This window comes from Capricornis sumatraensis, chromosome 6, assembly GCF_032405125.1.
Source record: "Capricornis sumatraensis isolate serow.1 chromosome 6, serow.2, whole genome shotgun sequence".
NCBI lineage: Eukaryota > Metazoa > Chordata > Mammalia > Artiodactyla > Bovidae > Capricornis > Capricornis sumatraensis.
Window position 1 is genome coordinate 17,672,536 of NC_091074.1, and position 12,647 is coordinate 17,685,182.

The following is a 12,647-nucleotide window of genomic DNA, read 5'->3' on the forward strand; positions in this document are numbered from 1 at the left end:
AAAAAATTGTGTGTGGTGCAGGGGCAGTCCCGGCGAGTCCAGGTGGAAGTGAAGTCTGTGCAGGAATCTGGGACTCTGCCGCTGATGGAGGAGCGTATCCTGTCGGTCGGCATCGGGTGTGTGAGAGTCAGGGCGCCACGGTCACCGAAGACCCACGAGACTGTCCATGTGAGTCTCGGGACAGCCAACCGGCCAGTCTCCGGGAACCTGTCAGAAAACTGCCTTCCGTGAACAGTTCTTTTCAGTATTTTGTTTCCTTTGATATCTCTTTTTCTTTTCATCCTCTTTTTTTAAAACTGTATTGCATTTGCATAGAATCTCTGTCTCAGGCTGTTGGTTGTCCCTGGTCCACGGCAAGCTGAGGGTTAAAACATCTCCGCCTCCGGAACTCCTCAGTGCCTGCTTGCTAGTCATTAACCCCCTCCCCACCGTCACCCACATCTCCCCGGAAACCCCCTACTGGCTGATGAAGACTCTTTGCCAGCAGGTGTTTGATTTCCCCTGGGGAGTAGGACTATAAACCCAGCAGGAAAAGTATTGTACTGGCTCCTGAAAAGGTCAAATGAATGTTCTTCACTTTCCCATGAGGAGCTCAAGGTTTCACTCCAACTCCCTGAAAACTGTAAAGTGAGGGTGGAAGCTGGTGGGAGCTGAACAGGCATATTCATAAAATTAGAAAATATAAACTATAGGGCTAGATTTGGGTTGTTTAGTATAGCCTGATTCTTGGATAAATGCTGGTTTCGGCTCTGCATAACATGTTTTTCCTTTTAGGAGGAAGAGGAGGACATGGACAGCTACCAGGTAATGAAGCATGGGTTAGCCTCATCAAATTAGCTTGATTAAAGTACTCAATTACAGGTTCTCGAGTCTTGCCATCCTGTCGCTTAATAATTACACAATTAGCTTTGATTCAAGTACTGCTTTTTCTCAAGTTTTAAAACAGAGTCGAGAACCACCCTTTGTGACTGTTTCTCCTTTTCCAAACCTGGGGCTCCCGATCCAGGCCCTTACAGACCCATTTCTTCAGATACTTTTCCTGTTGCCCCAAGAAGAGTGGTCTCAGACTGGGCTCCAGTGAAGCTACACCCCCATAGGCGTCTTCAAGCCACGCCCCTAGGTGTCTTCCACACTTTAAGCCAGGCCACCTTTTCCCATTTCTTGGAGTTGTGCAGATATTCTTTCAATTTCTCCCTCGCTTCATTCCATACTGTCCTGCAAGATTTTGTTTGTCTTGTAAGTTTTATTTTGCCAGTCTGGTTAGTCATCATCTAGGACTGTCAGAGCTCTTTGGATCCTGAATATGTCATCTAGTGTCGTCACCCTCATGATTTGGCCTCATTCTAATTGGATAAAAATGTCTGCCTTCCTATAAGTCACTGATAAAAGCCTTGCATCGGAGAGGGTTAAACACAGAGTCCTGTGGCACGACCGTACAGGCTTCTTTTAAGCTGATGTTATTCCATGAATCACCGTCCTTTGGATGTGATATTTCATTTGTCCGTAATTTCGCCCAAGTAGACCCATAGCACGTTTCTCCGTCTTGTCCACAAGAATGTCAGGAGTTATTTGGTTAAGTGCCTTAGTGAAACCCAGATACGCCCAGTCTGCTCAGCATTCCCCTGATCTACCCGTCTCGTAACTTTATTACAGAAGGAAGTGAGGTAAGACGGGCGTGTAGTCAGGTGTTGACTGGTAGAGGTTAGTCTGTTGATAACACTCCCCACAGAAACAAGGAGAGAGGCGTTTACGTGATGTACAGAGACTGGTGGAACATGTTGAAGACTGTAGTTAAGAAAGTTGAAAAGATCTAATGGTGGTTCTAGAGGAAATAAATGTGAGGATTGTCAAATAGTATTTGTGATTTTTGTGGGATCTTAGTTCACCAGCCAGGGATCGAACGTGCATTTCCTCCATTGGAAGGTGGAATCTTAACCACCAGACCACTGGGAAGTCCCAGCATTTGGGACTTTTATCAGCAAAAGAGACCTTGTAGACGAGCTCTGTTGTACAAATGCTTGAAGTTCTGTTCTATCCTTTGAGCCAACAGAAGTACAACTGGTTCTGGATATCAGAGAATGCCCTTTCAGCAATGGTCTTATTATAGGACACAAATGCTTTAATTTCTGAAAGTTTCTGTTCTTAATAATGGCTGAAGTCAACTTACAGTGACAACAAAAATGTTAGGGTGTAATACTTTATGTTTTTGAAGCCTATTAGAGTAAGGTAAGATAGAGTTTCAGATGTACTGTCTTGATGACATATTTACTCTAAGTTCCTCTGTTCACTTCCAGGATCGGGATTTAGAGAGACTCCGTAGAAAATGGCTAAATGCATTAACAAAACGTCAGGAGTATTTAGATCAACAACTGCAGAAGCTTGTCAGTAAACATGGTACGAAAAGCAACTGGAACGTTTCCCTTCCCCCACATGAGAGTGCGGTGTATCCCCATTGGCCGTCACAGAAAGGAAAAGTAGACGAACTCGCCCATCACGGGAACCGCGAGAGCATAGAAACGGTGCTGATTCGTGTCCTGTCCTTTCAGAAGGACGATTACCGGGTTCTAACGATGTCTTTGCATAGGTCTCCCTTGCCCCTCAACGACGAGGAGACAGAGTATGTGCAGTAAGTGCTGTCCGCAGACATAACCACGGGAGAGGCCAGCATTTCTTGGCTTCTGGTCTAGAAGCCCCTGAACCGTCTGACTCTCAAGATCATTTCTGTTCTGTTCCTCTGTGGCCTTTGATGAACTGAAGGTGGCCCCTCAGTGAGAGCACACCAGCCCCGCTAGCCGGTAGTCAGTGTTCATTCATGAGCAAATTTTCATCAGGAGTTGGGGAAGTCTTAAGTTGCTGGTGAACCCTCATCACCCAGTTCCCGGCATATACAGAGCGTACACAGAAGGAGGAAGTGGGCCACCTGTGTTTGATCCTGATTCCTAACGTTCTAGATAAGACAGAGGATGATGCCGACCGTGAAGCTCAGCTCCTAGAGATGAGGCTGACTCTGACGGAGGAGAGGAACGCAGTCATGGTCCCTTCGGCCGGCAGCGGGATCCCAGGGGCCCCGGCAGAATGGTATGGTGCAGCTATCTGTCTTCCAGCGTTCTCTGTGTTCCCAGGGCTGCCTACTTCTGCTGTGAATGTTGCCTCTGCTTTGATTAATGGATGAGTCATAGCGTATGGAAAAAAAATTGTCTGAATTAGAGGAAGTGTTAAATTATTTTCATGAGTTGGAATAACTGTGCCCTAAAACTGTGTTTTATTAAGTAATATTGTTATTGGCCCAAGTAATTAAGATTTCTGAGAATCTAAATCAATATTTAGTACCATCACACTTAGCATTAAAAAAAAAATAGTTAATATGTTAATTACTTGGGTCATTCCCTTAAAAGACTATTCACTCCTAATAAAATTGCATCTCCAGGAGTTTTTGATTTTGGTGCTGGCCTAAACTTAACTGTCAGCAGATGTTCTGTGCCACTTTATAGAAATTAAAAATATTGAATTAAGCCACATGGGGCCCTTAGAGATATAACTTTGTAAGAAGGTATGTTTAAACAAGGAAGCTTCAACTTCAGTTTTAAACAGGGACATGTGTCTCCTGAGTTCTGGTATCAGAGTGTATGATAATTTATATGAGAGCACTGAAGAAAAGAAGCAGTGATGATAGTCAAGTCTTTGTGGCACCTCTGGTGTGAAATTACAGCAAACGCAGTACCCAGCATTATTATCGGTTGACCTCTAATAGCTCTTAGTATATGAAAGCTGAGATACAAAGCATTGAGTTGGCCAAAAAGTTACTTTGGGTTTGTTATAACATCTTATGAAAACCCAAACGAACTTTTTGGCCAAGCCAATACATGCCACTGAGAAAGGCTGCTTTATTTGAGATGCTGCTGTTGATTATGTTTTAGGACCCCAGTTCCTGGGATGGAAACACACATTCCTGTCATATTCCTTGACTTAAATGGTAAGTGAGGAGGTCCCTTCTGAAGGCTTTCCTCTGAAAACTTAATGTCTGAGTAGCACCTGTTGTTGTTCAGTCACTAAGTTGTGTCCAACTCTTTAGCAACCCCATGGACTGCAGCCCGCCAGGCTCCTCTGTCCGTGGGATTTCCCAGGCCAGAACACTGGAGTGGTTTGCCATTTCCTTCTCCAGGGAATCTTGCCAGACCAGGGATCGAATCCGTGTCTCCTGCATTGACAGGCAGGTTCTTTACCACTGAGCCTCTTGGGAAGCCCAAGTAACATTTAGATTCTAACCAGGTATGCAGATAGGCAGTTCTGCAGGCCTGAGGTTCAGGTCCATTTTATGTGTGCAAAAAGACTCTAATACCTAACAGAGAATGAATTTCCTGTAAGCATAATGTTTTTATAACAGTGATAGGTATGTTTCGTCATGACGTGGTCTCACATTTCATTCTCCAGCCCGTATTGCCCTGTGTGCTCCATTCTCCCTTCAATTTAGGATGGTAGTAATGTTTTCCTGCACTTAATTCTCAGGAAGAGACCTCTGTCCGGAAATGACTAACAACTAGTGATGCTCGTGTAGCGCATTTCTTTTGTCTGGTGTCATCTTAGCGTTACCTAATGCATTTGCCCCTTTTTCTGTGAGTTCTTGTGCCATCCATCCATGCATCACTCCCCCTGCCCCCGCACCTTTTAAAAATTACTGTCTTTTTTTCGCTCTCGTGAAATATTTTGGATACAGCTACATTTTACATATATTCTGTCTGAGGAGAGAAACTGAAAATGAGAAGGTAAGATTAAAGAGCTAAAAATAATTTAAAAGTCAGCATTTAAATGCCAAAGACATCTGCAGAAGAACCGTGTATTAAAAATGAACTGTCCTAAACAGACAAGCGTGGATGCCCTCCTAGTTTTCTTTCACCCTGAGAGTGCGTTTCAGCATCTGAGGTATTTAGCATCCTGTACCATTTGGCTTGGACTTACCTGGTGACTCAGCAGTAAAGAACCCACCTGCCAGTATGGAAACCCAGGTTCGATCCCTGGGTCGGGACAATCTCCTAGAGGAGGAAACAACAACCCACTCCAGTATTCTTCCCTTGAAAATCCCATGGACAGATGAACTTGGCGGGCTGCAGTCCATGGGGTCACAGAGAGTCTGATGGCCTAGCAACTGAGCACGCATGCACCGTTTGGCTTACTTGGATGTGTGGGCGATGTTTACATATGCAGGGAGTCAGAGAAGAACACTTAGCCGCTTGCATTGTCTGTCCACCTGTCGGGGCTTTAAGGTCTTGCCACGGTGCTCTATCCTGCCTTGTTCTCTCAAGCCTTGGAGACTGAAGGCAGCTCTGTTCTGTCCTTACATTAGGTTCCTAGGTGGGTGAGGGGTGTGTGCGTGTGTGCAGGAGGGCTATAAAGTGGGAAAGAACAAGCTTAAAGAAGACCTAGCAGTATGGATATTCCAAGACAGGAGCAGCACCCTGTTCAGCCTTATGCCTGTTCTTGGTCCATGAAGCCCACGTCCTAGAAAAGAGACTTTTGATGCTCACCCCCAAGCTTAGATGGATGGGGAATTGGGAGGGCCAGGCTTGGACATGAATAATCAGAGCACCATTCCATTTCCAGCTCAGGTAGCCAGTAGATTTGGTTTGTTAAATTTACCTGTCAGATCATTGGAATCACTCTCATTGTCATGTCTTCAGTGCCCTGAAAGACAGGGAATTGGGGTTATAATCCTCCTTAACATTTATGGGTTGACCTTGAGTAACCTCTTGGGTTTCTTGGCTTCCATCACCTTCCATGCAAAATAAGGCACGGAGGCAGGCGATTGGATTGAGATAATTTCTTGCGGTGTCTCCCATCTCAGATGTGTGAACTGTTTAATGGTCATCCTCTGTGTCATGTAAGATTTCAGGGCCAAAAGCAAATGAAATTTGAGGCAGGAGAATTCTGCTACTAAGCACATTGAAATGTAGCTGTTAGGGGTTATCCTTTAAAGTGATCTCCGTATTTAATGGAATTCCTCCGCTTTTAGCTGATGATTTCAGCTCTCAGGATAATCTTGATGACCCCGAAGCTGGTGGATGGGATGCTACCCTCGCTGGGGAAGAGGAGGACGAGTTCTTTGAGCTGCAGATTGTCAAACAGCATGATGGAGAGGTAAATAAAGTGTAACTCGGGAAGGTTGGGTGGAAAGTAGTTCCGTTAACCTTTCCCCAGGCCTTTGGAAACAATCAGCAAAGTTATCATTTCAGTGCCTCCATTTCTCAAGAAATAAAAATGAAAATCTTAATTGTGATTTCCGCGAAGAACGGAACCAGTTCCAGAAGGAAAGGGCCAATCAGATTATGCCCATTCACTGTGGCACTGCTCTTCCTGGTAAAGGATCTCTGTTAGTATTAGCAGTTCAGATCAGCAGTGGTCCACTCTCTGGGGAAATGCTCCTGATGTACATGGAGGCAAAACAGCATGATATTTGGCACTGACTTTGAAATGCTTTAGTAAAGACTTGTGAATAAGGGGGAAAAGGACTAGATGAAGCCAGATGAAAATGTTTCAGTCTGCGTGATTAAGTGGGGCTTAAGTGGTGCTTAATTTCTAATTTTGAGTATATTGGAAAAATGATGAAAGATTTTAAGGAAGGAAAGCCAGTGCAATACTTAGAAGGACATACCAACACTTAGTGTTATTCAAAGATGCAAAGCTTGATCTGGGGTGTGTTCTGTAAAAATAGTAAAACATTCTGTAAAACAGTGGGCCTGCACCCTTCTTTAATAAGCCAGTGTCATGAATGGCAAAGAAAGGCTAGGAACCAGCCTAGATAAAAGTGGGCTAAAAGGACAGGACAGCTAAATGTAGTCTGAGATACCAGATCAGAACTGCTGAAACATCTGAGTATGGACTCTGTATTATATAACGGTATTATTTTGGTGTTACATTTCCTGAATATGATCATTGTTCTGTGGTTAAGTCAGAGGAGGTCCTTGCTCTAAAAAGATACTTGCTGGGACTTCCCTGATGGTCCAGTGGTTCAGATCTTGCCTTCCAATGCAAAGGGTGGAGGTTTGGTCCCTGGTCGTGGAACTAAGATCCCACATGTCTTGGGGCCAAAAATCCAAAACATCAAACACGTGTAATATTGTAACAGATTCAGTAAAGACTTTAAAATTGGCCCACATCAAAAAATCTTAAAAAAAAGAAAAAAGATACTTGCTGAAGTGTTCAGGGATAAAGACACATCTGTAACTTACTCTAAAGTAATTCAGAAAAAAAACACCCCAAAACAACAGCAATACTGAGTGTGTATATGTAAGAGGAAATAAGGGAAGATATTCACAGTTGATGAATCTGTAGGGGAGAAACACAGGAGTTCATTATACTAAATTTATAGCTTTCCATTTGAGTATTTTTTGAAATAAATCCATTTTCGCTGCCAACCAGGAACATCCTGCTCTGTACCCCCCAGGTAGGTACCTGAGGCCACATCCCCGGGTACCTGCAGGCAGCACTGCCCTCGTGACTGGTCTGCTCGCCTTCGGCCAAGTCAAGACGTTTCCTTGTGAGGGTCTGTGTCTTAGGAGGAGGAGGTGACTCTGTCCTTTCCGTCTTCTCCGCAGGTGAAAGCGGAAGCCTCCTGGGACTCAGCCGTGCACGGCTGCCCTCAGCTGAGTAAAGGCACGCCCGTGGACGAGCGGGTGTTCCTCATCGTCCGGGTGACAGTCCAGCTCAGCCATCCAGCCGACATGCAGCTGGTATTGCGCAAGCGCATTTGTGTTAATGTTCACGGCCGGCAGGTGGGTCCCTGATGCTCATTGAAGAAGTGACTTTGGGTCTGACATAAGGGTGGGGCAGTGGAAACATCGCTCTGGCCTCTGACCCCACAGGCTCTGGGGCCCTCTGAGCTTTTGTCCACCAGGCGACTGTGGCCGTCCCGTGCCCGTGCTTGCTTCAGTCCCGGAGCCCTTCAGCCTGACCGCCTCCTGGATGGCACTGCACTGCTCCCCTGCATCTTCCTGACTCCGCAGCCACAGCTCTCAGCCCTGCTTGGGGGCGCCATGGAGCCCTGTCAAGGCGACGCTCACTGTTTTGTCTTTGCCTTTCCATCTGGTTCTGATAAGATGAGAAGGTCACTGCCAATGAGCTGCTGTTTGTGCTCCTCACCCTTGGTTTTCCATGCTTTCCTTTCCTTTCTGCTGGTTCACTGATTCATATATTTGGAGAGAGTCCTCTGCCAAGCTTTGGGGTAAAAAGATGAATGAGAAGTAGCCTGCATCCTGAAAGAGCCCGTGTCCATTGGCCTGCGAGCGTGTATAAACGGGCCGGTCTTCTGTGTGGTGACACCGCCGTGCAGGTGCTCGCCGGGGCAGCGGTGCGAGAGCAGTCAGGGAGGAGGGGAGGGGGACAGGGGCGGTTGGCAGGAGAGGAGGGCTCGTTGGCTGCTCCCCAGAGAGGAGGGAATGCACGTGCAGATGGTGAGGGAGGAGCGGGCGTGGCAGGCTTGGGGACCATGAGAAGCATAGTCTGATGGTCAGAGTATTCTGCAGGGGCCATGACCGTGCCTGTCCACACAGCTGCAGCGAGATTATGAAGGACCTGGTGCCGTATGAACCGGTTTAGTAGAAAACTTCTAGATAAGAATAGAAAGCACTTCTCATATTGGTTTTGCAAAGATAGGATTTGAGAGGTTGAGTCTAGGGATTCTTCTCAATATACTGGCTAAAACCAGACAGATGAAAGTAAATCTTCTCATTTAGAAGAGTACAGTCATGGTTGACAGAGTTCTAGATGTAATCTCTACCCCTAAAAATTAATCTTTAGTTCTAAATGTCACACTGATATCAATCTTTGAATGACGACGGGCTGTAATGCTGTTAAAATTCAGCTCTTCGGCTTGGCGCTCCAGCATCAGGACATATAGGTCAGGGGGTAGCTGCCGATGTACGTGCTGTGTCTCCCATTCACTCTTTTCTGAGAAGTCTCTGAGGAATTGGAAAAAGACACGTTGCTCTTGGGGAGCACTTTGAAGAGTTACTTGCCATTTCAGAGCTAGGGGTTCTGGCTGCCAGGCGCTGAGACTGACCTGGTTCAACCACCAGCCCCCACAGAAATTTTAATAGAAAGGAGTGTTGTGAAGTCACCAGGTTTCTTCTGTTTTTTTTTTTTTTTCTTTTTTTAAATTAATTTTTAAAATTTGAACATGTGAGAAGTTGCTGCACTCTCCCCTGGTTAAAATGATTTGATATCAAACTGAAATTCAGATGGTTCATTAACTTAAATTTGCTTCTCTGTAGTGAGAGCAGGGACTTCCTCATGACCCTAATACATGCAGGTTAGCTTCAGCAATTCCGTACAGTTGGTAGGTGCCGGGGGATGGGGTGGGGAGTCGGGGTGGGTCTTAGTGTTTAATGGGGACAGAGTCTCAGCTTAGGAAGATGAAAAATTAGGGAGATGGATGATGGTAAGATACGGAACAGTGCCGCTGAACTGTGCAGTTAAATATGGTTAAAGTAGCACGTTTTATGTAACTTTTACCACAATTAAAAACATTTAATAAAATAATAATTTCATACAAATAGAAAACAGAAAAGTAAGATGACAGCGGCCCCCTCACCTCCTCCCACCACCCATTAAAGGAAAACAAACTGTAGCTGTACTTTGACCAGTGTAATTGGCAATGGTTCAGCCTTGCAAGGCTGGAGTTAAGAGTGAAGGGATGAAATATATGCATTCTAACAGGCCCTTGCATTCTTAGATGCTAAAATGTTTTTAGAAATTAACTAAAGATCACTTAATTATTATTAAATAAGTTTGTGAAAATACACACCTCTGAGACCAAACAGCTTTTTGTCTGTTCTGTTTGGGTTTTTTGTGGTTTTTGAAAAACCTGTATCCTACTTTGCTTTTGCATGTGGAAAGAGGTTCAGTGTTGGTTTAATATTCTCTCTCCTTCTTATCTTTATTCACCAATTGTATTCTGCCCTCATCCCTGCTCTCTTCAACCTCTACAGGATGTTCAGTCTTAGCAGCATCTTCAAATGAGTCATCTATGCATTAATTCAACAGTTCAATTCAAAGCGTGCAGAGAGCGCAGTCAGCATAAACAGTGACCAAGCACTCTTAAATCATTCTCCGTAACGACCCTGCTTTGGTCAAGAATTTAATGCCTGAACTTGTCAATATTCATAGTGCAAGATGTCCATCGTGCTGGGAAAAAAAAGATTAAGAGTCACCAGCCTTTCTTTACATTTTAGTTAGAAGGTCATTTTATTGTGTAGAAGTCAACAGTCTTATTTCTGTAGCTTTTTTTAAAGCAGAGTTAAACCAGATGCCTAACGTGGTTCCAGAGTTTAGGATCTGCACTTTCAATGTATTCGGTCTGGTAAATGGCAAGCATCATATAAATGGGTTTGTTTGTGGGCACTCAGAACAAGTTGAGGAACCTGTATGTAGTGATTTGGGTTTTGACTTGCATTGCAAATAATGTTCTTTTCCTTTTTGGCTAGCGTGAATATGGTGTCTTTTATGCTGCCTCTTTGTTAATGAAAACTCAGTTTTTGAGATGGGAAGCCATATCTTCTCTTTTGTTTTTCTCTAGGGTTTTGCTCAGAGTCTCCTCAAAAAGATGTCACATCGAAGTTCTATTCCAAGCTGTGGAGTAACTTTTGAAATTGTCTCCAATATTCCAGAGGTGAAGGATCATATGAAATTTGAATTTACTAAGAATAAACATGTAACAAGAGCTAACACCTTGAGAAGTCACCTACCTAAGAAATACGTATCAGATGAAAATGTGCATATACAAAAATGCTGTAGGCTTGTAGAGGAATTTTGTAATCGTAACTTGATTCATAGTATAATGTGTGTGCATATGTAATACTTCTGCGGGCTTAAAGGTTCTGGTTTTAATCTTTTGTTAAAGAAGAGTCTTTTGAAAAGCAAATCAGCACCATTTTACTCATAGAAGAGGATATAACCCTTAGAGGGAGACACCACAGCATAATACAGAGTCCCAGGGTATCACATTGGAATCAGACAGAAATCTTGTTTCTGCCACCTCTTAGTGAAGTGACCTTGGGTAAGTCACTTTGAGCCTAAGTTTTTTCATTTATCAAACTGGGTTAGTAATGCCTCCTATACAGACTTATTTTTTAAGGATTAAATGAGACAATATACACAAATTTTACACATGTTAAAGAGTAAATTGTAATTGCTGTTATAGTTAGCAATAGTATTACTATTAAATACTAATGGGGTAGTATTTTTTACATTTTTAATTATTAATTACCATTAAATACTAATAAGTTAGTATTTATTACTGTTTTTATTTTTGAGCTAATTGAGATGTGCTTAGAAATCAAACAAACGGAGCTGAAAATATCCATGACAGGCGCTTGCTAGAGAATGTAGTTTATATGCTTCCTAGTGCTTATTCCCTGATTTAGACAGATTTGTTCCCCCGGTTGTTGGCACAGCTAGTAACCAGGCCTTCCTTACCAGGATAGGAAAAATGAAAGGCCTAAGGAAAGGACTCTGACAAAGTGAGGAAGAGTGGTTCCCTCCGCCACGCTGACTGCAGACGATCGGGGAGCGAGTGGGGAGGTCCAGGCCGTGTTGCCCTTGGAGGTGGAAAATGGGAGTGGGACCCTGGGGTGAGGACCCCCACCCACGCACACTGTCTGCTGTGCCTTCATCCTCTTCATCCAGGGGCTCAGTGTCTGTCGGTCGATTCTGTTGAGTATTTGAACAGTAGATGGACAGTATATATTTGAAGACAGATCAGGTTTTGGAAGACTGAGAAGATTACACAGTACTTGGGCTTCGTTTTAGAGTTCTTTTATTGCAGAATACTTTTGCTCTCAAATAATGTCAAATACTAACTGAATTCTTCCCTGGCTCTTCAAAGTATTAAGCTTACAAGGCAAATATTAACTGTTTGATTGTTTAATTTTGAACCTGCTGAAACTTTAAAAATTGAACCCCTTTTCAAGTTAGACTAGCTGCAAAATCTTGGATCTGTAATAGATTGCTCTTTGTATGCTTGGAGGAGCCTGGTAGGCTGCAGTCCATGGGGTCGCTGAGGGTTGGACACGACTGAGCAACTTCACTTTCACTTTTCACTTTGATGCATTGGAGAAGGAAATGGCAACCCACTCCAGTGTTCTTGCCTGGAGAATCCCAGGGACGGGGGAGCCTGGTGGGCTGCTGTCTCTGGGGTCGCACTACTGAAGTGATTTAGCAGCAGCAGGAGCCAAAGGTTTACTGTTTATTCTTTGTATCTGAATGCTTTCTCTCTTTTTCCAGTGTTTCGGATCTTAACTCTATAAATGGTTTGAATGCAGTTGAGAAACACAACTGCAATGAACCATCCTTTTCTCCCTTCATCCCTCCTTCCTTCTCATTTGCAGTTTTTCTTTTTCTCTTTAACAGGGCTTTTATTCTTCAGGTGACACGGTTTTCAAAAGGCAGAAGTGTGCAGTAATCAGCGGAAAGATAAACAGCCTCACGTGATGGGGCTACCTGTTAATAATTCACTAAATGACTAAGTTGGCAAGTGTTAGGGTCACATTATCAATTCCTGATGATAAAAAGGAAAAACGAGACTTAAAGCCTACAGTGTAAGCATTTGTTTTTTATTTCAAAATAAGCTTCTTAAAAGCTGTGTTTCATCGTGAAGA

The 12,647-nt window shown here is 43.8% G+C and overlaps 1 protein-coding gene across 1 annotated transcript in view; it reads left to right on the forward strand.

Annotated features, from left to right (window-relative positions):
• The window catches only part of KIF13B (kinesin family member 13B), a 187,690-nt gene that overhangs the window by 124,687 nt on the left and 50,356 nt on the right, over window positions 1-12,647 (forward strand). Inside the window, exons 25-32 of the mRNA XM_068974383.1 lie at window positions 22-168; window positions 775-804; window positions 2,295-2,394; window positions 2,952-3,078; window positions 3,918-3,973; window positions 6,008-6,132; window positions 7,590-7,766; window positions 10,568-10,660. Of these exons, the coding sequence (XP_068830484.1) occupies window positions 22-168; window positions 775-804; window positions 2,295-2,394; window positions 2,952-3,078; window positions 3,918-3,973; window positions 6,008-6,132; window positions 7,590-7,766; window positions 10,568-10,660 (855 nt within the window). The remainder of the gene's footprint in view (window positions 1-21; window positions 169-774; window positions 805-2,294; window positions 2,395-2,951; window positions 3,079-3,917; window positions 3,974-6,007; window positions 6,133-7,589; window positions 7,767-10,567; window positions 10,661-12,647) is intronic.